Source organism: Rhipicephalus microplus, chromosome 7, assembly GCF_043290135.1.
Source record: "Rhipicephalus microplus isolate Deutch F79 chromosome 7, USDA_Rmic, whole genome shotgun sequence".
In the NCBI taxonomy this organism is placed as follows: domain Eukaryota; kingdom Metazoa; phylum Arthropoda; class Arachnida; order Ixodida; family Ixodidae; genus Rhipicephalus; species Rhipicephalus microplus.
This window is the reverse complement of record NC_134706.1, coordinates 9379636-9404770: the sequence shown is the minus strand read 5'-3', so window position 1 is coordinate 9404770 and position 25135 is coordinate 9379636. Positions and strand designations below refer to the sequence as shown.

At 44.7% G+C, this 25135-nt stretch overlaps 1 protein-coding gene across 1 annotated transcript; it reads right to left on the bottom strand.

The window, feature by feature from the left end:
* Positions 1–635: 635 nt before the first annotated feature.
* LOC119180277 (pentatricopeptide repeat-containing protein 1, mitochondrial) lies at positions 636–25135 on the bottom strand. Its single transcript, XM_075868627.1, has 10 exons — positions 24440–25135; positions 22276–22413; positions 21377–21586; positions 19753–19863; positions 17134–17368; positions 14853–15036; positions 11747–11975; positions 10853–10973; positions 4142–4326; positions 636–2184 (listed from the first exon to the last, which is right to left on the bottom strand). Exons 1-10 carry the CDS (start codon positions 24878–24880, stop codon positions 1981–1983), a joined length of 2058 nt encoding a protein of 685 aa, XP_075724742.1. The 5' UTR covers positions 24881–25135; the 3' UTR covers positions 636–1980.

The following is a 25135-nucleotide window of genomic DNA, read 5'->3' as shown; positions in this document are numbered from 1 at the left end:
CGAAGTCATTGCTCCGTTTTAGTGTCCACTTAAGGTCTACTTTTCCTGCGCGTTGGAATCAAGGTAATTATGGTATGTTACCGAGTGGTAGAACTAATCTCAAACAGCCAGGGCTTTTCACATAGCTGTACAAGGTAAATTCGGGATGAACACCTTTTTCTGCAAGTCTATATTTAAAGGATACCTGCCACACCTTCTAAGGAACCAAAAACGACCTTTTTGTTGAAATCTGTTGCAGTCTCCAGTCACAAAATATTTTTTTCTAATCCATGTACAAGCAGAGTTATTGCATGAAATGTGTGCTATTTCTTTTCAACATCAAGCGCATGCTAGCAGGTGTAAGAGTAAAAGTGGGAGAAACATCAAGTGGGATGATTGCTTCACAGCATTGGAACATTTTCTGCTATCTTTTTTTCCTTGGACTGTGTCCATCGTTGTTCTTAGTTCTGGCACACAGAGTGACGGCCGCAATGCCTATACAATGGGACACATGGCTTCCTAGACCAATTACCGAAGCATCATTTACGACACCTGCCAATACTAGTTGTGTCTGGGTGGGACATGCTGTTGGGTTAGCTGACCTTGCATCTTAAATAATGAAATGAGTGCAAGTAAAAGCAGACAAGGACAGGTGCTACAGACAACTGTTTATTGTGGAAAAACGACCATCTAATTGTGTATATGTACTCTACCGGGCATGTATGGTGACAAATAATGAAAGCTTCTTGAAGAATAACTCAAATAAAACGCATCAAAGAGCGCTCAATGTGAAATCGCATTTCAAAGATTGCGCCGACACAGATTGGTTTGTTAATGCACCGCTGTGTGTGTCCTGTTTATTCATTGCACTATACATACAAACTGTAGTTATGCTATACCAACACGCCTAGTCTTTAACCTCGGCAAGCAATGTTTCTAGCAACCTAGCAGCTAAAGTCAACGTTGGTTTTGATGTGCGTGTGGAGAGTCGAAATCGCGCTGATGTGACGCAAAATCTAGATGCTGGAAAGAAAAGTGCCAGCATTACCTTAGCTCCGAATTTATTATTTCAATTTGCAATTGCTATAATTCCAGTCCGTTTTTATTTCAAATACGCCATTTGCCCTCTTCCACTGGTGAAACTCATAAACAAGACCGGCCCATTTCGTTTGTTAATGTGATGACCAGAAACTGCAACAACCTTGTGTGTCGAAATTATCACCGCACAGAGGTCTTGGACCGTGACAAATAAACTCAGAAATGGTGAATCTGCACGACCGTTGAATACCCCAGTTCCACAAAACAAGAGAAAAAAGGCTAAAAAATACAAGAACATGCTTTACACTTCTCCAGATACAAAAGGATTTCGATTTTTAAATTCTCAATTTTTGAAATGAATGGCAATACTGTACCAGGCACATTGTACAATGGCCACCATGAGATGGAACTTTTGGTACATCCCTACGAAAGACACACAGTCACTGGAAGCAGCCAGTCACGTTGCTGAGAGTGTGAAAGGCAAAAGCAAACATTTTTTCGCATCGTCTACCCCAGTTTTAACTTTGAGGATGCGTTGTCTACTCCGGTTTTACCTTTGAAAATTAATAACTTCTCATTACCGTCAGAGTAAACGAGATATGAAGCACAAGAAAGACATTGCCGAGGTTATGTTTTAACAAGCCCAGTTCGCTACATTAACAACTGCTCTTTTCTGGTGGAAAATAATTTATACAATTCTTTTTGCATTCGTCACAATGTTCTATACTACATGCTCTGGTGGTACGGAAAGCACTTGAAAAAACACTGCAGGGCCCTTTTATTGCAATGGGGCATCTTTACAATGTTTAATTTTATACTGCGACAAAAAGCACAATAGGCATGGGCCAGAAAATTGAACAACTGTGAGGCCCTATTGGCGGATACGAAATAAAAACAGAACAAAATAGCTTTACGATATCGTGCCTATCGTGTGCTGGGACCGTAAACGTTGCACGAGAGACGTCATAACTCCTCCGCTGCGACGGCAACTGCAGCAGCTTTGAGCTCAGCAGCCGACTTTTTCAGGTTTTCCGGCTCGTACTGTTCCCACGGATGTCGAGGCCTGTCCACTCGCACCTCCTTGAGCCAGTTTTCGTAGACCAGACAGAACTGCCGGAAACCACTCTCCATGGCCGAAGTCAAGAAGCTTACCTCTTCTCCCCTCTCCTGCAGGGAAGTGAGAGAGGCGACATGATTACTGTCACACATGCGAGCCTGGTTAAAGGTGAAAATCCCGTAGGCACTGCACCTACCAAAAAAGGTTAAAAACACACAGAAAAAGATGTTTCGACTCCCACACGGGAACCTCGTTCACAATTGAAATGGAAACGTGTCAGACAGTTCGCCTTATGTACGTTTCAATGTATCAGTGCATATACTGACGGCAGATTACCATCGTTCCTGTTTAGAGTGCGTGGAGTGGTTTGTATGACGAAGACTCAAGATAAGGACGCCGTGACAGTCCTTTTTTTATAGCAAGAACACATGCCTTCCCCCAGTTGATTGTGTGACTGCCTGACACGTGGTCAGCCAAGGCCCCGGCTTTCACAATTCCTTTCTTCGTGTCATAATCACGCTGCTTGAGACGCTGCTTAAAAGGCTGTTTCACATGCCGCGATTGCAGCCAAAAAATTGTTCCGTTCGCTCAATCGCTCTGTTCGCAAACGCCGCCAATGGTGGTTTCGTTTCACATGGACCGCGAACGGTCTGCGATTTTCGCTCTACAACTGGAGCGGTGAGTTCTTGCCACCACTCATTGTGACAGACACGAATGTAATTTAATAATATGTGCATTATGATATCATGAAGTTACCATGAACGGTAACGAAGGGCTTGCTTGTTTCATCATTTAAGAACACTTTCCAGTCTGAATTCATTTTAAATGCACAGCATCGTAGAAGTGTGGCAGCTTGGGCTAGTTGGTATGGCATGACGGTAGTTATAGCGCGAGAACAAAACGACGACACAGAGAGGTGTCTTTCTTGTCTCTGTGTTGTCCTTTTGTTCTCGCGCTATAACTATCGGCACAGCATCAGCCATTACCAAAGCAAACACGTTGACTCTATTTCGACGGGTCCTGACCAAAAATCGCTCCTGCCGCTGCGTTCAGAGCGAAAATTTCCAACATGTTGGAAGCTCGCTGCGTACCGCTGCACCGGGAGCGAACTGCCCTTTTTTTTTCGCTGCGAGCGAACTCGCAGCCTGAAAATCGCTACTTTTTGAGTCATGTGAAACGGCCTAAGGTCACCAGTTTCACCGATGTACACATCATCACAATCTGCACACGGGACAGCGTACACAGCATTAGAGAACTTCACCTACGAGACATACGCCAGCCATTTTCTTCAAACGAATCTTTGAGCGCTCGCCGCAGCACCCTCATTAGCGCCGTTCGACCTGTGAAGCCACCCGTGTGCCAAGATGGTCCAATCATTTCTTGGGGGTCATGCATACTAATTTACAATGTCTCTGAGGGAGCCTTCGCTTAAAAAAGTTGTCGTTGCATGACCATGTGCGTGTGGTTGATTGTGCACATGTAGCCAGGCATGCTTACAAGAAAGTACCGCCTCACTCGGCACTCTCTGAAATCGAAACTGCGACTGGGTGGTATAAAACATCTGCAAATAATTAACCATGGCTTGCTTGAGCGAACGAGCATTCTAGTAGTGAGAAGCAAGTAATTAGCTACTCATTGCGACAGAAGAAGCAAGATGAAACATTTGTGTATAAGTGCTCCCTTAAAGGTGCATGGTAACTCGGGTCTCAATATAACAAACATGAATATAATGAAATGTTGGCCATAATGAAGTAAATAAAAATAGTCTTGCACTCAAAAAGTAAATAAAAACAAGTGTTAGGAATAATTTTTATAATGAATTTTCGGGTATACCAAAACAAGCTAATTTTCTTGCAAGATGCAACTTTGTTATAATGACGTTTGAGATGTATAAATAAATGTTCTAATGACACTAGTTAGTAGGATAGTTGGCGCATTGCATTAAGGAAGTGAAGAAGACAGAAAAGTGGCTTCTCGCTTCCTGCGTACGTTAGTTTTCTGGCCTGATATGTTTCCTTGATGGCATAAATAAATACTGACGCGCCTTTCCGAGACGTAGCAACCGACCTTTCTGAGCAGTGCCCTTCTGGTCCTGTTGGCGGCCTTGTCGATGGCCCGGAGGGCGGCAGCACTGATCAGGATGTCCTCTCGCCTGGCATAGCCCATCAGGTCTAACAGGAACCAGAAGTTGCCCTTGAAACAGGCATTGCACACCAGCGTGCCCCAGGTCTCCTCATTCACAGTCAGGCCGGCTTCCTGAGTGGCCACCAGGAGGTGCCAACGAATCCCATAAATTACTGTAAGCATACGTTACAGGCCGGGGTATGCAATAGAGTGTCCCATATAAAAAAAAACATGGGGACAGCTGCGTACAACAGCATCTAGGTATCTGCCAAGCCGGCCATCCGGTTAAACAGAAGAAAAGTGAATCTGGCCTTGAAAGCCAGTTATCCAAATTTAAAGAAACAGGAATTCTGCTAATCCTGTTTGAATAAACAAACACCCAGTTATTCGAATATTCGGAAACGAATATTTTGTCTTACTAAGAGCTTATTCAAAATTTAAGTGCTATTGAATATGTGCCGACACAACATGCACAGCTCATTAATTAATTACTGACATAATCACTAATGGCCCATTCATAGACTTCCCGTTTCTCAACTGTGCATGCGCTTTAGCACCCTGCGGTTATTCATAACTAACGGAATGTTTGTGGATGGGTAATCACTAGCTACCTTTTAAGAGGCATTATCACTGGTGACTCACGTAATGCCCCCAGATTAAGACAAATGAACAATGTGAGAAGGTCAATAAAAGCACATATCAGACTTGTAGAAATAATTGCAATGTTCAGACACGAGAATCCAAGAAAAACGACTATTTACGCTAGCATTACAAAATGAAAATCTGGTTATTCGATTACACGAATATCACGGCATTGTTAACCCAATATCCGGTCAATCTGGTGTTTTAAATCGAATAACCGATGAATAAAATAACCGGATAACCGGTTTTGCCACAAAATTGGTCTAATGTTGATGCCCTACTGTTTACACATCACAACACCATAAAAATTATACTGACAGCAAATGACGTTAGCAAATAAAACAATATAATTAAAAACATTTTAACGAGGTACAAATAGTAATACATAAAGATATATACAGTCGAGCCCCCATATAACCGCCCCACTTAAGACAAACTTTCGCTTAAAACGAACAATATCAGCGTGACCGTCAAAATATTCACTGGTTCAATGGCAGAAAATCGCACTTACAACGAACGTCACCGAGCGCCGCTGATCGGTTACAGCGAACGGAGTCAGCGGTCTGCCGACTTCCTGGGAAACCAATTTCGACCACCGATCAGGCATTGGCGAGGTGCCCATACATTCTTAATGTTAAACGAAGATTCTACCTCCGCGCCCCTCTAGTTGCTGCTCTACCTGACCGCTTTTTGTTACGCACCCCTCCGTCCTTTGTCCCCCAGCTACTCTGAGCACCCCGCATCACCAGACGAGGCCCGTGTTTTCACACTGCCACCGATCTTTCGAAGACCGGTCGGCCACGTACCCTGTTTTTGATCGCTGGTACTGTCGTTGGCGTCACCGGCCTGGAGTGACCAGACCATTTGCCAACATCGTCGGCCACCGACTGTATCCGATAGTCTGCGTCTAGTGCATGCGCGTACGTCACCCCACCGACTCTGATAATTTGCGATTCGTTTCGTGTTTAGGACTTGTTCTCGCTCACTTCACACTCGGCTCAGCATGCCTTCCGCGCGCGTGTGGAAGCGTGAAAACGGCTGTTAATATGCGCGGAACGAATCGTGAAATATCAAAGTTCGTGAGGCCACGCAAACCCGCCGGTGCAACAAAACGATTTCTTGATCACGGCCGCCGATTCTTCGAACGCCGCCGCACACACCGAACGAGGCGGCCATGCTTTGACTTCTGCGCGCGCTGGCACTCTTTCTAAGTTTTTCTACGTGCGAGTTTCGCGGACCTTTCAAGCAAGCTACCCAACCTGCCTCTTGCCGTGTGTTTTGGTTTTCAAGGTCGCTCTCCCGCCGCATCCTCCCCTCTCTATCGCACGGAGGAAGGAATCTCATTCCTCCGCGCTTTATCGCAACTCCTTGCCCTTCTCTCACAAGCCTGCTCTTCTCTCTTGATCACAACCCCTTCGCCCTTCTCCACCGCTCCGCAACGCCCACCACGCTGGTTCGAATTAGTTTCGTTTTCTGACTGGAAACGCGCTCAGAGCTGTTCCAAGCGTTCTGGCATGTGTGTCCCGTGTGCGCGTCTTGCTCGCTCTTGGTGTGCGTGTGTGGTCATGATGGCCGACAGGAGGACTAGCACGCTTTTTCGTGCCGCTCAAAAAAAAAAAATAAATAAATAAATTGTCGGAAGTGTGATTGCTTGGCTTGAGCGTAATCCGCGTGTTAGGTGCCGCGTTGCGGAGCGCTTGCTCATAGCTGTTGACCACCTGGCAGCCAACTTGCCGCTTCAGGCGTCCCGGTATTCAGCTGTGGAGATGGTGAATATATCGTGGGTGGCGGTGACGGCTACATGTGCGCGAAACTCTTTTCGCGAAGCCGACTTCGTCGATTGTCGGGCCCGATGCCGAGCCTGAAGCTTCTGAACAGGACCACTGTGGCGGCGATTAGTGGCAGCGCGTCGTCGACTCCGATCTGGGAGAGCGGGTGGGACATCTGTTGCGATGATTTAATTACTGCTGATGATGATGACGACACTTCGGAACCGCGCACGGATTAGGGCATTGTGAATTAAGTACGCGGCGAGAGCGATTTGGAGGAATCGGACTGCGAGAACGACAAAGCTTTGGAGCCAGCGCATCATGCAGCTTATGACACGGGCCTCGGCGAACGAGCAGCCTGCCGTTTTAAATGAACTTGAGACCGCCCTTATCGTTTCTGCTCTTCAAAACACGTGCATTATGGACTTTTTGGGGCAACAAAGGTTTCTGTTCTCAGTCGCAACTTTTTTTTAAAAGCTGTGTTCCATTTACTACGAACTTCGGGATACAGCGAGCCGATGCCACGTCACGCTCAGGTTCGTTATAAGCGGGCTCGACTGTATTTAAATCTCAGTATCAATAGTCAATATTAACTGTATTACAATGAAAAAGAACCAAACAGAAAAAAAAAGAATAACCTAAGCAAGTAAATGCATTGCAAAAACTCATAAAAAAATGAGTGTGGGTCCATTGTGTTACATATAAGTACGTAATAGCATAAACTATACGTCAAGTTATTGGTATAGCCCACAGTGCATCTGAAACCCGTTTAGACATAATGCACTGAATTAGGAAGGTGTTAAATATTCAACGTCTCACTTTTCATGTTGTCGAACCCTTTATGACAGACGCTGTTCCTTTTTTTCTTAGGCTGTATTATTCACAGAGTATGGAACATTCTTTAATGGATCTTCAATACTTTTGTATGATTGAACATAATATGATTTACAAACTCTGCATCAAGGCAATGGAGATTTCAAAGGGTGTTGGCTGTCACAACAGACTATCGGACTTTGAAGAGCACCTATGAGGTGAGTTCATGAATTAACCAAGGTGTGAACGAAGGCGTTTATAACAGGCTTGTGCAAATAGTGAATTTTAGGGTTCGAAGGAAATAATGATATTGGTAGAATAATTTCAAATTAATTTTGAATAGTGTGTGTGTGTGTGTGTATATATATATATATATATATATATATATATATATATATATACTATTAGATGGCGCTGACTGTCACTCCTACTTCTAAATTCACATATAAACCCAAAAAAAGTGGATGCAGGGAAGGCCTCTGTGGTAGCTCAGTGGTTAGAGCATCGAACGCGTTATTCGAAGGTCGTAGGTTCGATTCCTGCTCACGGCTGGTTATTTTTTCATCCACTTTTCTTCTTATTTACATTCCATTGGTCCGTCACACTTGTATATCAGTTTCGTTGGGAGACCAGGGCTGGTTGAAGGGATTTGAAGCCAGACAAGGTCATCTGATGCATAAGGAGCAGGAGGCGTCGGGCTATCGCGGTGGTGTTTCTGGCGTTGCTGTTCAGCACTTGTGAAGGAGCGGGCAAGCTGATGACACTCTTCCGCGTATTTAGCAGCCTGTGACATCGTCGTCGACTCAGCAACATCCGGGTGGTAAGGAAGGATGGTGTCTAGCGTGCAAGAGGGCTCGCGACCATAAAGAAGGAAATATGGAGAGAAACCAAAGGTTGTCTGGACAGCAGTATTATGCACGAAGGTTACAAAAGGGAGAATACTGTCCCAATTGGTGTGATCGGTTGCGACGTACATTGACAGCATATCTCCTAATGTACGGTTGAATCGTTCCGTAATGCCATTAGTTTGAGGATGATATGCAGTGGTGGTGCGATGAATGACTTGGCATTCCTTGAGAAGTGATTTGACAGCGTCCGACAAAAACACACACCCTCGGTCACTCAGGAGTTCACGTGGTGCACCGCGATGTAAAATGATCTGATGCAGTATGAAACGACCGACGTCACTGGCTGACGCAGAAGAGAGTGGTGAAGTTTCTGCGTAGCACGTAAGGTGATCGATAGCGACGATTACCCAGCGATTTCCAGCCGGTGTAATCGAAAGAGGTCCATACAGATCAATACCAACACGGTCAAATGGTCGGGCAGGACAAGGTAAGGGTTGTAGTGGAGCTGGAGAACTTGGAGTGGGATTCTTCCAGCGTTGACAAGCGAGACAGGAACGTACGTAGCGACGAACGAAGCGATACATTCTACGCCAGTAGTAGCGGTGGGACAGGCGAGTGTAGGTTTTTAACACTCCAGCATGGCCGCATTATGGGTCGGCGTGAAAGGAGGCGCATATGTGTGAGCGGAGACGTCTGGGAATGACTAGGAGCCATTGGCATCCTTCGGAGAGATAATTCCGTCTGTATAGCAAACCATCTCTGATGACGAAGTGCTGTATTTGATGGCGCATACCTCTTAGGATATTTTGCGAGGGAGTTCGACTCAACAAGTTGATAAGTGAAGCGATCCAAGGATCTTTTCGTTGCTCCTGAAGCATGTCGCTGACACTAAGTGCAGATACGTCAGGGGCAAACGAAGACGGCGACTTGTCACTACAACGTAGAGACAAAGCGTCTGCGTCGGAATGTTTTCGGCCAGATCGGTAAACGACGTGGATGTCGTACTCTTGTAGCCGAGTTGACACACCGGCAAAGGTCGACCACATCTTCGATATAACTGGTGTAATTCTCACCGTTCTGCTGAACCCTAGTACGCAAGCGCTGTTCGGCCCGTAGTTTGCGAAGCGCTGGACGACCAAACAAGTCCGCAAACGCCGTTTGGAAGGCTGACCAGGTCGGGAGGTCTCTCTCGTCGTGATTATGGTACCACAGACTGGCGACGTCGGTCAAATAAAATTGGACGACAGTAAGCTTGTGCGCATCGCCCCACTTGTTGTGCTTGCTCACCCGGTCGTATTCGTCGAGCCAGTCTTCCACGTCTTTGTCATCGGTTCCAATGAAGGTAGGCGGAACGCGTTGCCGAAAGGAGCCGAGACAGACAGGAGCTGCAGTAGTTGGAGCCGAGGCGGCCGCCCGCTGATCGTCGTTCGTGGACATCGTAGCAACTGGAGGCAACGTACGATTTCGCAATTCCAGGATTAGGCGTTACCCAGCACTCTCCACCAATTATAATGAGGCGTTTTAGAGTGACACCCTTTTATAAAACAGGAGAGCGGTCACGACACGTCAAGCGGAAATGGCGGAACTGCCAACCCTGCCAACCTGAGTACCCTGCCAACCAAACGTCGTCTTCTTCACCGACAGAGTCATACCCCCTGCCTTTCTGAGTAGCACTCATCTTCTTCACTACAATATATATATATATATATATATATATATATATATATATATATATATATATATATAGATATCTGTGTGTGTGTGTGTGTGTGTGTGTGTGTGTGTGTGTGTGTGTGTGTGAAAAAGAAGGTGTCCTTGGATCCAGTGGAAAAATACCAAGAAGTAGAGAACACGCGAAACGAAAACTTTTTATTTTTCCTACGTTTCAGCCAAGGACTGGCCTTCATCAGGAAAAACGACCATATATGTGCACCATATATGTGCCTATTTGTCATGAGCAAACTAACCTGCATAATATCAATTGAAAATTGGAACAAGGACTGTGCAAACACCATTTTTATGCATCAAACGAATTGGAATGACTTTGAATAGCAACAAGATTTGACTTTCAGTAGAATGCAAGTGACAGCCTGTGAAATTTCTTGCTTTAAAATTTGCCATACTTCGAGCATATAAGTTGGTGTAACGAGCTTTTAAACTGAAATAACGAATCTATGCGAGGATAACATCTTCATTTAACCTTGAAGTGGGGTTTCACGGCAGTGCAGCTTTCTCCTGAATACTGTTTTCTTGGCTCAGCACCACTTCACTGCAATGAAACCACTCTAACAGGAAGTTACATGCAAATCAATATAGAACTACCGTAATTACTCGAATCTAACGCGCACCTTTTTTCCGGTTAAGCGAGTTCATAAATCATATGCGCGTTAGAATCGAGTACGAAAAAAAAATTACGGTCAATCTATTGCCATCGGCAAATCCAAAATGGCCGCCCCCTTGAGTGTCGGCATGGCGCGTCGGCCATTTCTGCCTATGTGTTTCCCATATGCGGCACTTCGTACGTGTGCTGAGGAGTTCGTCATCTAGTAGAGCATTAGTAGTGCATTAGGTGCAGTCCCCACTTGCCTGCATTATCTTGAGAAACTCGCTTCCCTCCTTCTTGTTGTGCACAGTCAATGCAAGAACGCCAAAAGTGATCACATCAGGGTGGAGACCGCGCGCCGTTATCATCGACAGGACGTCCTATAGACAGAAAAGAAGAGAGGGCCATTCAAGGATGCTGCACCGTGCTGCACACTACAACAAATCTTGCGCCAAAGAAAGCCGGCTGGATTGACTGTTTGCTGTTGGGAAGAAAACATATTTAAGTTCATTGTGTTGTTACTTAAAGCAATTCTGATGATGGTGCACAAACCGGTTGATAGCATAAGCCTGTCAAATAATCGATCAATATACAAGCACTCAAACCTTATTATAATAACAAAGTCGAATCTATACACGAAAATAAGTTCGTTATATCCAAAAATTCGTTGTATAAGTATATTCCTAACAGTATATATACTGCAAGGCCATTTTTCATTTACTTTGTTATGACTGATGTTTCATTATATACATGTTCGTTATATTGAAGTTTGAATGTAATAGACTCAAACATTAATATAACGAACCAGGATATAACAAAATATCAGTTATACTATAAAGTAAATGAGAAATAGCTTTACAATAGATACAAAGCTAGAAATAAATCTTTATAACAAAGTTTCAGATATAACAAACTTATTTTCGTGTAGACATTCAACTTTGTTAAAATAAGGTTTAAGTGTATTATATAGGGTGCTTGTATATTGGTCGGTTATTTGACAGGTTTATGCGATTGGCACTGCCAGTTTGTGCACTATCATCAGAATCGTTTTAGGTAACACAAATGAACCTCAATACATTTACGTTGTGAATGTGCAAACGCTGTGAATTTGTTGTGCGTAATGAATACAATGACAGTGAGAGCAGAGGCTGACCTTGGCGGTTTCCTTTTCCCGGCGGAAAGCCCTGCGCTTGATGAGCATATTGAAGAAATCCACATCGAGCTCGGCCCCAATCTTGTCAGCTTCCGCAATCAGCTCCACCTCGGCATCAAAGTTATTGGGAATGCAGTCCAGAAGCATCGTGAAGGTCTTGGCGTCCGGACGCACCGACATATCCCGGAAGTGGTCCATCATGCCCTTCAATCCACCAACCATGAGGAGCCTGTCACAGAGAGGAATGCTTGAACCCACCACGACTTTTCCACTTCAAAGCTGCTTTATGGTGAACAGTAATTACAGTCAAAACCAAAGAACATGCGATTGCCAAGAAAATGTCGTTGTTGCTGTAAAAAAGAGGAAGTACTCCGGCGGCAGTAGGATTCGAACCCACGACCTCCCGTAGCAGAAGCGGGCACTTTACCACGAGTCCACGGCTGCGGTCGATGCTGCTGCCTCTGCACCGGAGTACTTCCTCTTTGCATTACCATTGATTGTTACAACAGGACTGAGGAAGACCGCCAAGCCTTTTCTCTAAGAATTTTCGACTGTTCTCACTATGAACATGAAATTCTAATTTTCGCTGCCAGTTCTGTAAATCCAGAAGAACAAAACATTCCACAATACTTGCTGCTTTGTAGTTTATCTGAATACAGTCGAATCTCATTAATTCGAACATGCTTAATTTGAACATCCGGTTCATTGGAACTGACGATGAGGTCCCGTGAAAGCTATGTGAATTCCGATGGGCGAAAACGCCCGGTAATTCAAACGCGCAAGCACTTGTGACGGTTAATTTGAACATATCACGCTCCGAAAATGCTCCCAGCACCTCGCCCAATCTTGCGGCGGCACCTCCGACACTTCAACGCAGCACGCAAAGGAAAGGAAAAAGAAAGAAAAGGCTGCGGTGGAATGTTTGCTCTCTCTCAAATGCCGATCTGAGACGCGCCTGTGCAACCGTTCTCCCTTTCCCCCTCCCTGCCGTGTAAAGACTCTTCTTTTTCCAATGCCACGTGCAAAGAGAGAGAGAGAGAGAGAGAGAGAGAGAAAAAAACTGTAGTGGAGTGTCACTCTCTCTCGCGCACCGGTGCCACGCTTTCCCCTTTTCCGTCCCTGTCATGTAACCCTTCTCCTTTCAACAACAGCTATAAAGAAAGAGGAAAAAAAAAAGCTGCGCCTCTGCTTCTCTATGCGTGGAGACGCTCCCCCTTTCTCATCATGTGCTGGCCACGCTGCGGCTTTGGTGCAGGGGGAAGTAGCGGAGAGGCAGTCGTTGTTGTCTTCAGAGACTGTTGGCGCTGGACATAGCCGCGCGCACCTTATGGCCAGGAGAATGCTGAAGCCAAAGAAGACATGCTTTGCAAGCTGCGTGCGAAATTGATTGACTCGCTGCAAGCAAATGTGTAGGCGTGCATCACAGATTACTTCAATTAATGACGAATGTCCTGTGCATTGGGAATGAATGTAAGTCTTGCGAAACTTCCCCCTCGTGTGTTAGCTCAATGCACATGGGCCACTGCATGGGGAGCCCTCCATTTACTTAGCTTTCATTAATTCGAACTTCTTTTATTTCGAAAAAATTTCGGGCCCCTTCAAGTTCGAATTATCGAGATTTGACTGTAGCTTGTTCTATGCCTGTTGTGATAACCTGACTCTTTTTCATGTTTAGAAAGGCACCAGCTTTCTTACCTTCAGAAATGGTGGTTTTAAAGGCCAACTCAGGTGATTTTTCGACGTCAATAGATTTCGATGAAATTCACCAAGCACGTTCCTTTGCCCATTTCCATCATTTATGCCAAATTACAGGCTTGAGAGAAGCACTGATTGTTTGCAAATGAATTTTGAAGACTTCCTGGAAACGCTCACCTAGCTTGCCTGAATATTGGCAGCAGTGTCTGTGTGATGTCACGTTTGGAATGTCAACGAAAGTGATGGAGCCGATGGCAATGCTACTTTGGCCGCAACAGCCTTTATTGGGCTGGCCGCAAGGCGACGGCGGCAGTGTTAGGCACGGACAAGCTTCTTTCTTTTCTTTGTGGTGTTTGGCCGGTGCTTCGCCTGTCTGGCTTTCACAGTTTTCATACACCGTGGCAGCAGGACCAGTATACTTACCAAATAGTGCATATTTGGTTCTTACCAAATAGTGCGTCATACGTAGACAGTGCGCTCGGTTGAGTTTCGGCATTGCGCCACTTTGCTTATTAAAAACTATTTTCGAATATCCCGAGCATTTCAGCTATTGGGCTTGTGACAAGAGTGTCTCAGAAACACAGAAACACCCTTGCCTTTACATGGTCAAAAAAACGCCGGAGTTGGCCTTCAGGTCATTTAAGCTTCTTGCTGCCTGCAACTTTAATTTGGTGAGTCTTGCTCTGCAAATCTTCATTCCTATGTTCATATTCTTAATATTGTGGGCATTCATTATACACACCTTCTTAATCTGTACGTTATCATCTAAATATGTTTGGTTATGGAGCCTCATCGTGGTCAAGTATTATCATCATCATCATCATTGTGGGTTCATCGTGCCCGATTGTTGCCAGGTCCCCCTCGGGCCAAATAAACGTCGTTAAAACCAAAACCTCATGACATCGAATTTTTTGAGCACGTAATTTTGATACAAGTTAAACTAACATGAAAAAAATATACGACATTGACTCTCATTTTTTTTCTATCATGAACCAAACAATGTCATCAACATTCATTTTAATAAGCCCTTTTTATCCCATATAATGATTTTCTAAAACCGTAGGGTGTTCAGAGATTCCAATTTTTCATAGATAATACACAGATTTTGTGAGATCAGCCGAATAAAATGCTTAACTGTATCAACTACAGCAAACCGCAGTCTGATTCAGGGTTCCTCTTCAGCAACATTCTTTCTTAAAGGCCGCCATGTGCTTTGAAACTTGCATGGTTAAGGTGTTTTGCTGCATGCCCTCTCCCGTGAGACAGGTCATTTTCACAATTTCTTTTTTTTATTTGCATACATACTACATTATTCAATTACATAGATTTACACGGTGCAAAAGTCATGCAACATTGTTGAAGTGAAAGCAAAGGCAAAGGACATTTTGCGAAAAGCGCTGAAAAGATTCACCTGTGGTAGGGTTCGGTGACCTCTCCGAGTCCCACAATTTCTCCCGTGTGTTTGAAGCTCGGCGAGAGAAGATTCGGCAAGGTGGCCAGGCTTGTGGAGGTTGTGGTTTCTTCAGGTTTGCCAAATACCAACTCCTCGGCTTCCCAGGCCGCCTCAGGTTTTGAGCCATCGCCTTCAGTTTGAGCTGCAAGGAGAATTAGTAGAGTTCTGAGACTTCCCATAAAAAAGAAAGAAAAAAGGTGTGCCTGTACAGGCACACCTTAATACCATACAGGTATTAATTAGTGATACAAGTATTAATTAGCAATACAGGTATTAGCACCAACCATTTTCAAAAATCTTGCATGAGGCGGCGGCCTGCAAAAGGAAGTTAATGTCGAGGTTGATTTAAATTTTAATAGTCAACATAGCGATTGAAAATCAAAGTGCCATGATTTGGCAACATCTAAAACACTTCAGAGCATTATTTGTTGCAGATAATTATATGGGGGGGGGGGGGGAGTGATTATAAATGAAAATGAAAAGAAGAGAAAAGTGAGCCCTGTAACTGTCACTCAGGGGGAGGACACCTCAACAGTAGCTCACGAGGGATGGGGGTACAGAAGTGATTAAAAGGTAAAGAGATAGAGAGAGAGGAAGGAGAGAGCGAGGCGGTGAGACAGGGACCGACGGAAGTAAGGAGAAGACGGGAAAGAAGGACACGGTTGCAGGAGTCCGACGACGGGGCACCACTGGCGAGAGCTCTTGTCGGCGACAGGAAATGGCGTAGGGCTAATGCAGTCGGCCAGAGCTGCACTGTTGTCGGAGATCGCGATGGCACAACCGGTCGGCACGGAATCCAGCGAGCGAATCTGATTATATGGGGAGTAAACTTTACTAGTTACACTTTCGAGCAGGTGTTAGTAATACGTATATTAGAAAACAACTTAGCTCTTGGAACTCCAACTGCATGCTGACTAACCTGCAGTCGAACAGGGTGTCATCGTTTATTAAGCATGGCTTTCTGGACAAAAAAAAAAAAAAGAATGTTACATGATCATGTGCACTTTAGGTTCTTCCTCTTTTGAGAAAAAATCCTCTACACCTAGATTCTGCAGCTCTCCTTAGTGAAAGTTGTGTAAGGTTTAAAATGAACTAACAAAAGCTTTTCTCGCTGTGCAAAACGATACAAGCAAACTGAAATCACTTATTGCGATTATACACTACGATATAGTTCATACTTCAAATCCTTGGCCTCCCTTGGTAGCCAGAGGAGACACAAGAACTCACTTGGAGACAACATTCACTTCACATTTGCAGGGTAGTGGTTTCCTCAGCGTAGTGCCTCATTGCAATGAACTGCACATAGATGCGTTTACATTGGGTGATTCTGTGGTTTTCATTTCACAGAGCAAAAAGTTGCATGTGGACGACGACGACAGAATAAAGGCATAAGTGTGCAGACTACCAAAAGATGCTCAACTTTTGTGCTGCAAGGTTAAAATCATACAATCACCAACAAGCCACTGACATTGTGAAGATAAAAATTGAAAATGTCATGTTCTTCATTGTTAGCTCTCCTCTCTTTTGTAGTAACTTCCATTAGATTTCTATGTTTATGTATTGCTATGACTATTTGCACATTTATTTGCTTCTATATGTACTTTCCCTATACTTTCCTTGGCATTATTGCCTGTATGATCTCATTATTAATGTGTCAAAACACAGAAAAACGAGCCCTTCAGTATACACTTCTTTCCCATATATATATATATATATATATATATATATATATATATTTGTGAGGGGACACTGCGTCTAGAGTCAAAACATAGTTCCTGTGCTGCCATGAGCTCAAGCCGCTGATGTATTTCAGAAAACACCATTTGTGTTAATTCAAAAGCAATGAAATGCCTTGAAATCCTTGAAATGTGTTTTCAAAAGCATTGCTGATACAAAAGACCTCTTTCATAACACTAAGTCTCGCTTTCCTACTATGCAGTTTGCCCAACTAATGGCAGCTAGTAACCAACTGCAAACAGCGCGCACAAGCGCAGTTTCCTTACACTATGACGTGGAAAATTCAGACTTGGTTCTCTTGACATAAACACGTCTAACAGGTGAGCCCCGGCAAGGGCGATTAGGACCCCGTCTTTATTTGAAGCACCATTAGTTGAACGAACATGCAGCACAGGAATGCGCAGCTGCAGATTACAAAAGGGATCTAGTGAAGGCAAAAAGAGCGGTAATACAGCTCAAGATATAAATCATTACTATTTCTACACAACCCTGCTGTACTTACTCAGTCTAGCAGCCTCAGTGGGATGCAAGCGTGCCTCTATGCGAAGCAAATTGCCGGCCACGGCATCACTCTGCTTCTTCCCAGCGATACGCTTGTTCTTGCCGGACTGGACAGATTCGAGGAGCTCCTGGAACATCTCCGGCGGTCCAACGCCACACTCACGAACTGTGCGCAAGAAAAGGTTGTAGCAGTACATCGAGGGACGGATCTTCTTCCACAGCATGGTTCGCATCACCTGGAACAGGTATCACTTTTGTCACATTCAGACGCCATGCAAGTTTTTCAAGGCACCATTCCACACTGAGAACAATTACAACTTTCTTTATTGTCAATAATGCAGGATACGTCTGTAAAAATTTTCTGTCAATGTGTATATAACTATTAGAATAGTGCACAAGCTCACATTAACTAGCATTACCTCACAAACATAGTTGGTGATGCAATAGTGATCTTTCAGAAAACAGCAGGAAGGGGGTGATGGAAGCTTGCGACGAAAAAATTCGTGAATAGGTGTTGTGCACTCGAGCGAACGTTTCGGCAAGCAGACTTGTTTTCCTCAAGGCTGGAACTGATCAGTTTTAGCCTTAAAGAAGACAAGTCTATTTCTCGAAATGTCGGCTCAAGCGCACAACCACTGTTTACGGATTTTTTCATGGCAGTGAACTTTATCAATTAAGCCTCCAAATGATTTTGGGCCTCGCACGGTTTTCACTTTGCTGAAAAACCCAGACAGAGGGCATCATTTTGTAAATGCTAACTTGTTGTCCGAGATTATTATTTTACTACAGGGGTGGAACAGGGTACATGTGTTTGGGAGCAGCCCTGGGAGCGTGCAAAAGTGCTCCGAAAGACATTTTGGAGCAGGCTTACGGCAGCCAGAAGGGAATTTTCGAGCAAGTTTAGAGTAGCAAGAACATTCAGAGCAGACTTAGCCTCGTTCAAAATGCTTGTGAAGGAACATTTGTTGAATGCTGCATTTTTCAAACAGTCAGTTGAATTGTGCAATAGCCTCATTATTGCAAAAGAAATTATATGGACATTCCCAACAGGTCTTTTTCCATTGCGTAATGTCGTGTATAAATTCCGAATTGATAACATACTCCCGCACATCATATGTTCCATCCGCGATTAAAAGCACGCAATCGGGGGCGTCGAAGGCGGTTGAAGCAGGGATCGAACGATTTGGCCCATCTCCGCCGCTCGGAAGGCCTGAAGTTGAAGCAGAGAGGAAGCATTCTGCCCATCTTGGAAGAGCCAAAAAAACCCACGAGGAAGGAGGCAGGTTTACCTCAAACAACAACTATAAACTTTGTTTCTAAGGGTGTGGTCGCTATTGCTGGCGTGCATGCTAGCTTGGGAGCCACCAATGGGTGAGTCCCGCTGCACTCTCATTACGAAGAGACTGTGCGAAACGTGTTGCTCGCTTTGAAGTAACTGATTCTCGTACACCAGCATTTCGTACAGTTACGTGTGATTGAATTCAAAAGAGTTAGCTGCTAGCCTCACTTCGTGTGCCATTACAATTTGCTGATATCACATTCATTGCTTCACTCTTGCAATGCAACTATGACTTTTTAGTTATGTACAGCTGCCCACGTTTTTTTCTTTAACCTGAACGTGCGATTGTCAACAGCCGAGTCGATAAGAGCGAAGCACAGCAGCCACAAAAATGAGAATACGCGCATACACTTGATGAGCAGTCATGTGCACCTGTCTTTGCTAGGCTGCTCTAGGAAACGGACACCACCCCGCTTTTTTTGAGCACTGTTACTGCCATCCTTTGTACCTTTTCCCAATGCTGCCATCATGTTAAAAAAAAAGAAGCTTTACCGTAATGGTGAAGAAATGAATGTGATAGCAACAGCTTATAAGGCTGCCAGCCAACTCCTTTAGATCCGATATTCCATAACTTTACAAAATTCTCGTGAAAAAGAATGCAGCAGTGCCAGGGAGAAATGTTCTTCTTGCAGCCTCTGCATTGAGAGTGCAGCATGCACAAGGATTCAAGGGCTATACCAAGGGCGTGATCGCGATAGCTATGGGCGTGCAACCACGCCCTTGATATCATAACTCACAACTGCTCCTGGAGCGATCGCAACCTTTACGAAACCGAAACTGTAACCGTTTCACTGAAACAAAGAGACAATGTTTGAACCACGTTTCTGGACATGGCACTTGACGGCTTTCGCACTTTGTGGCTGAATTCTGGTGCTACGGCGCAGTACGGCGCTGATATGCGAGTTTGGCGCAGCAGGAGTGGTTCAGTGCAGGGTAGCGCAGGCAAGCTAGTTTGGTGCACAATGGCCCGAATGGCACAGCTGGTACACTCCTGTGTTATAACCACACTCAAACCTCATTATAACGAAGTTACATCTATTGCAAGGGTGTTCTCAATTTACTTTGCTATAATCAATATTTCATTACATACAGGTTCGCTATATCGAGGTTTGGGTGTATAAAATAATGCCAAAATGTAGCCGTTTCTGACAGCAGCACCACATCTGAACTGATAATTTCAAAATCAATATGAAGGAAAATAAAAAAAAACCTGCATGATTCGTGCTGAAGCTTTCATAACAATATTATAGCACAGTGTACACAGGCATCTTGTGTCCATACCTTAAGCCCCAAGGAAAAGCCAGCTTCCTTGTTGGCGATGCAAGCCATCAGAAGAAAAGCAAAGGTCTCGTTGGTGATGGCATGCTTTGCACTGGCCATCTCGTCCATGACCTGAGAAAAAATTATGACCACTGATCAGCCTGTCTATCTCAGTTTTCAATGTGAATATCCAAGAAAATGGCACAGCATTGCTTGTTTTGCTCATTTTTTTTAACTGGTCTGACATGCGAAATCTGGAGTGACACAACAACTTGAACATACTTTTGTTTTTGCACGAGCACTCCTGGTTGGTGGTATTCATAAATGTCTGTTTACTGTGCGTTATAACGTTTGGGAACAGAAACAACAGAAAGTGAGGTGGGACGATAAAAGTAAAAAAATTAATAGACAATTACGATAATCCCTAATGCGTATCCTCAGCACAGCTTCGTGCTTGGGCTACACTAACCGTGTTTGAGGTTTTGGCTGTATTACTAAGAAGTACCATTTGTTACATATTGCTAAAGAAACTGCTAGCACTTGAGTGCTACCCACACTACCTCGTGCATTGAAGGCGTCATGAGCCAAGGGAAATGGCGACAGCACGAAATGGCAAGTGGCGAAACAGCGAGTGCTATGCACACCACTCCGTGCATTGGACGCAAAATTAATAGACAATTACGATAATCCCTAATGCGTATCCTCAGCACAGCTTCGTGCTTTGGCTACACTAACCGTGTTTGAGGTTTTGGCTGTATTACTAAGAAGTACCATTTGTTACATATTGCTACAGAAACTGCTAGCACTTGAGTGCTACCCACACTACCTCGTGCATTGAAGGCGTCACGAGCCAAGGGAAATGGCGACAGCACGAAATGGCAAGTGGCGAAACAGCGAGTGCTATGCACACCACTCCGTGCATTGCACGCATCGTGAACGAAACAAAATGCCAGCAACCCCGTTACCACAGGTGAAACCAGCCGCAGTGCATGGGCCAGCCCTGCATGTGCATGAGCTTCGACCAAGTGGCCAGCGTGCGTGATGGAGGAAGAAAGCAACGTCAGAGGACACTGTGGATTATGGTATCACAGACTCCGCATTCGCTCCTTTCACACTCGCTCTCTTTATCGGTTATGCCGACAACGCCAACAGCAACGGCCCTTAAAGCAGGAAAAGGTGCCTAAGAGCTGCATTTTAAAATAATATTCACAGGCATAAAATGAAATTGGCTTGAGACGAGAAATATTCAGAGCGGCCTTTAAGGCAAGACATTCAGGAAAGCTTTCATCCTGTAGTGCAGGTAAAGAGCGGATGATGTTTAATTCTACATATAGCACACAATTATGAACTTACTTGGAACATAAACTGACAAGCAACAGAGTGCAACTTCCTCAGGGACACAGCAGATGCTTATACCACCGGCTACAGGAGTTTGTCCAATTGAATTAGATTAAAGTATGCAACCCTTGCCTTTAGAGTCCTTTCAATGGCGCATGACTTCTAAGGGTGCAGTCAAGAATTGAGTGAAACTGGTGCAAAGGTTCGTTTTCAAGATTCGACAAACTGCACATGATACTGTAGTGGCTTCAAATTAGCGAACGTTGCAAATATCTATCGAGCTGGCAGGTGCGCTTCTTGTACTTACCCTAAAAGCCATGTCAAGATCTCCACACTTGCCGAATGCTTTGATCATGGCATGGTAGGTGAGGTTGCTGGGAACCCAGTTCTTCAACTTAATCTGCTCGTAAAGCTTGTGTGCTTTATCTAGGCCAATTTCAGAGAATGGACTCTCTGCACATGAGTTAAACAGTCCCGTCAGCGTAGCTGGTGTTGGCTCTAGGCCACGATCACGCATCTGAAACGGTGTAATTTGAGATGAAAATGAAACAATTTCCACAAATGCAAAAGTTAACAATAAACATTGCCCAAGCAAATTATTAAGGCATTCATGCTTTAAAGATATAGGCTTAGATAACACACTCTCTTTTGTTCTATCTGTGGATAATTTTCTTAAAATAACTCTTAACCTTTTCACTACGTGCATTCAGGTTCATGGTCGTGACTTCCTAGGAAAATCACACCATAGCAAACTGCTCAGGCATGACATTGAGCAAAGAAACAATGTAGACATTTATCTAAAATCCATTCTCTATTTATAACCATAATTAAGAAAAAAATGAAAAAGAAAATATGCAAAACAATTTTTTTATTTTTATCCAAGTAGCTGCTGCACTGAGACGTCATCAGATGCTCCAGCATTCTACAATATGTTGTAATCCTTTAATGTAGCTGCATCAGCCCGAATGCCAATTCCAGTGTGGATCTGTAGGCCATAAGCGATGTCACAGTGAACCTGATCACAAAACAGGGACAGCATTCAGCACTGCCCAGTGATCATACCGTACCATCGAATGCGCATCAACAGCACTGCGAAATTCTTACTTTATCATTCGCTCCCTTCTGTGTTTTAACATTCAGTATTGCCGCAGGGCATTACACCATTCAAATGACATCATTGTTGACCATGGAATAGGTAGCACGTACCCTTCTGTACAGCTTGAATGCCATCTTGGTGTAGCCAACTCGGCCACAGCCACCAATCAGCAGTGTGAACATGACATGGGTTGGTTTAACGTCATACGCCTTCTGGATCTCAAAAAACAAGTTGAGTGCCTCTTTGATCTGTAAGAAAAGGGGAAAGGCATAACTCTATAAATGCATTCATCAACATTTGGACTGTTCTATACATTTTGCAGTAAACTGAGCCAGGATTCTGAACCTTCATTGCCGATTCTTCTAAGGGCCGTCCACGCATTACCCGTACAGCCGCACCGTACGTGTCGCGACACCTGCTGCATGCAAGCGAATGGCGAAACAGAGTCACCGATTCGCTTTCGCCCTCCGCTGGTGTGCGGCAGATCCGCCACGTGCCCTGCAGCAGTGTGTTTAGCATGTGGGCAGGCCCTAACTGTGTTTTGATAATGAGCAAAAACTTGCGATGATTGCAAATAACTAAAATCATATGTTTAAAGTGGAGTTGAACCCAGGCCTCCGGGTGGCAAAAGGTGTTCTACCACAGCCTGAAAGGGTTTGAAAAAGAAGACGAAGAAAATTATACAGGCATTACGTATCGTGACAAGTTGCGCTAATAAATTCAATATCTCATACCAAAAGCGCGGAATTCCACCAGGGATCAATCCAAAGTGTGTGGCAGTGTAAGTGCGCTTATTGCCTTACAGAGACGTAGGGGGGCCCTTCGCAGAGTCATGGCAGAATAAAAACGTAGTGGGCACTTCGCAACAGTACTTACAGTGGGCATGCATTCAGGAAGGGTCTAAAACGACCCATTTGATGTGCACAAACATTTCATTCTCAGCACCACAGTTGACGTGTTAACTGAGAAGTGAAGGCTGAATTTCCCATTCAGCCGTCCCATTCAGGCTAAGGCCCACATGATGTGAACTAAGCTTGATCAGTCTATCACATTCTATTATTCTTATCGCCCAGAACAAAAGCAGAATAACAATTGTCACTATGTCGCAGAAAAAAAAAAGTCAGGGCAGCTACACACTATAGTCGTATACAACTTACGAATTTCTGAGAGGCTCCAACCAAATGACCAAAGCGTGCCAGCTGATCGCCTTTGCAACTTAAGAAATAGTCCCATTTATGCACCCGGCAATGTTCTCGGTAGGTGGCGCTATTCACCACCCGGCTGACGACATCAGTTAGGCGTTGGGGCAGGAGTTTATACATAATCGGGGCAGGCTTGTATGCATTCATCCCCGAGCAAGAAACATATATTTTTGAAGTTGCTTCCAACTAGAGTAGTGTGAAGACTGGAAAAACAACACAGCTGGTGGCCTTTCCCACCACCTCACCTTCACTTCCTTTTCCCACCTCCTTGCTATGCTATACACAACTTTCTCATGACGCCACATACAGGTTCTCTGCTCTGAATACCTGAAGGTGGCAGCCACCATGACTTTTTATCACATTTGAGAGTGCCAGTGCAGGGACAGTCTTTCGCTCCCCGTATTTTCTTTTTGTGCTCTTCCCGCATGTGCCGAGGGAAAATACACCGGATTGGAGGGGGCCCTGCCACCGATATGATGCCCCGGTTTCTGCGACACACGTTGGAGCAAAAGTTTATGCAGCATCTCAATCAGCTGGTACCCACAGATGGCACCACAATGACGTCAATGCAAGTTATGTATACCATACAAGGCCACGCTATGCTCTACTCTTTCCACTCCTCCTCACTTTCAATTACCTTTCCCATCTCCCCGCTAAACTATAGATGGCTATCCGTACTTTCTTGATCTATTTGTTTCTTATTTTATTCTCCTTGTCTCGCAATCATGCGGTTCTCATAACTGCTTGTTCTACTAGCGTGCCTGGATAGGCCAGTGATTACGTTAGCCTTTGTTGTTATATTTATTTATCCTCCTCCCCTTTTCCCGCCTCCAAAGCGTTGCTAGGCGACGCATGGTGACGTCGTCGCTCGGCGATTAAAGGCGCAGTTTTTGCGAACGCAGCCGGACCCGACGTTACTAGAATAGATTCTAGAATTATTCTAGTGCCCAACGATACTAAAATCAATTCTAGGAACGTTGGCCGGACCTAGCACAAGCTTACACGGATCCACTGTTAAAAAAAAAAAAAAAGCTCTCTCTACTGAGGACAATCGACCAATTTTTTTATCTACCTTTCTGTCAAGCACCAACTGTTTGATGTCGTTCTCGTACTTCTTGTCCGACATGCGTTTGAGTTTTGTTGCCTCCCCGACATCGTCCTCGTCGTCCGGAAGAAGTTCGGCTCCGAGCCGATGATCATCCGACAGCGTACCGAACGTATCCGGGTCGTGGCCCTCGAAGATCGGAAACTCCCGGCTCACGTGTCGAGTTCTCTGCGTTCGAGTTGCCGCGCCGCTTGCAGCAGGACGTCTTCGCATTGCCGCACCCGACTTTGGCGGTGCCGAGCTTTGGCAGTCAAGATCGTCCGTCGGAGAGCGCCGAGTTTTATGCGCCGCCTCGGTCGCCATGCAAAATCGTCGAGCTGAGGAGTGTGGTGCTGCCAAGTTGAGCTCGAAAGTAAACCTCCTGACTAACGCGGAACACACGCGCGCACATGGGCTCGATCCGAACATTTTGCCTATGTCGACTGCGAATTAATCGCGACTAGCACAATCACTCAGCTGCCGCGCACATCCAAATGTTTTTTCTCATCTTCAAATGCCTCCTGCGTGCGGTTTAACTGGTTTAACGCTGCAGTACGATGTACGGAGCTTTGAGTTCATTATAGTTTAATAAAACTAGACAAAGTGTTATGTGCTAGACAGATAAGTAAAAAGAGCATTGTAGACTAGAAAGCTGCTAGACTAATGGTTTGTCTCTTACCTCTG

What these genes read in the sequence shown, in the direction of transcription:
- LOC119180277 (XM_075868627.1), bottom strand. Translation starts at nt 24,880, where the DNA reads ATGTTCGGATCGAGCCCATGTGCGCGCGTGTGTTCCGCGTTAGTCAGG. An exon ending in AGTTGGTGCTTGACAGAAAG is followed by an intron (nt 22,414 to 24,439) that starts GTAGATAAAAAA and finishes CTTTTCTTACAG; the next exon opens with ATCAAAGAGGCACTCAACTT. An exon ending in ATCTTGACATGGCTTTTAGG is followed by an intron (nt 19,864 to 21,376) that starts GTAAGTACAAGA and finishes ATTTTTTCTCAG; the next exon opens with GTCATGGACGAGATGGCCAG.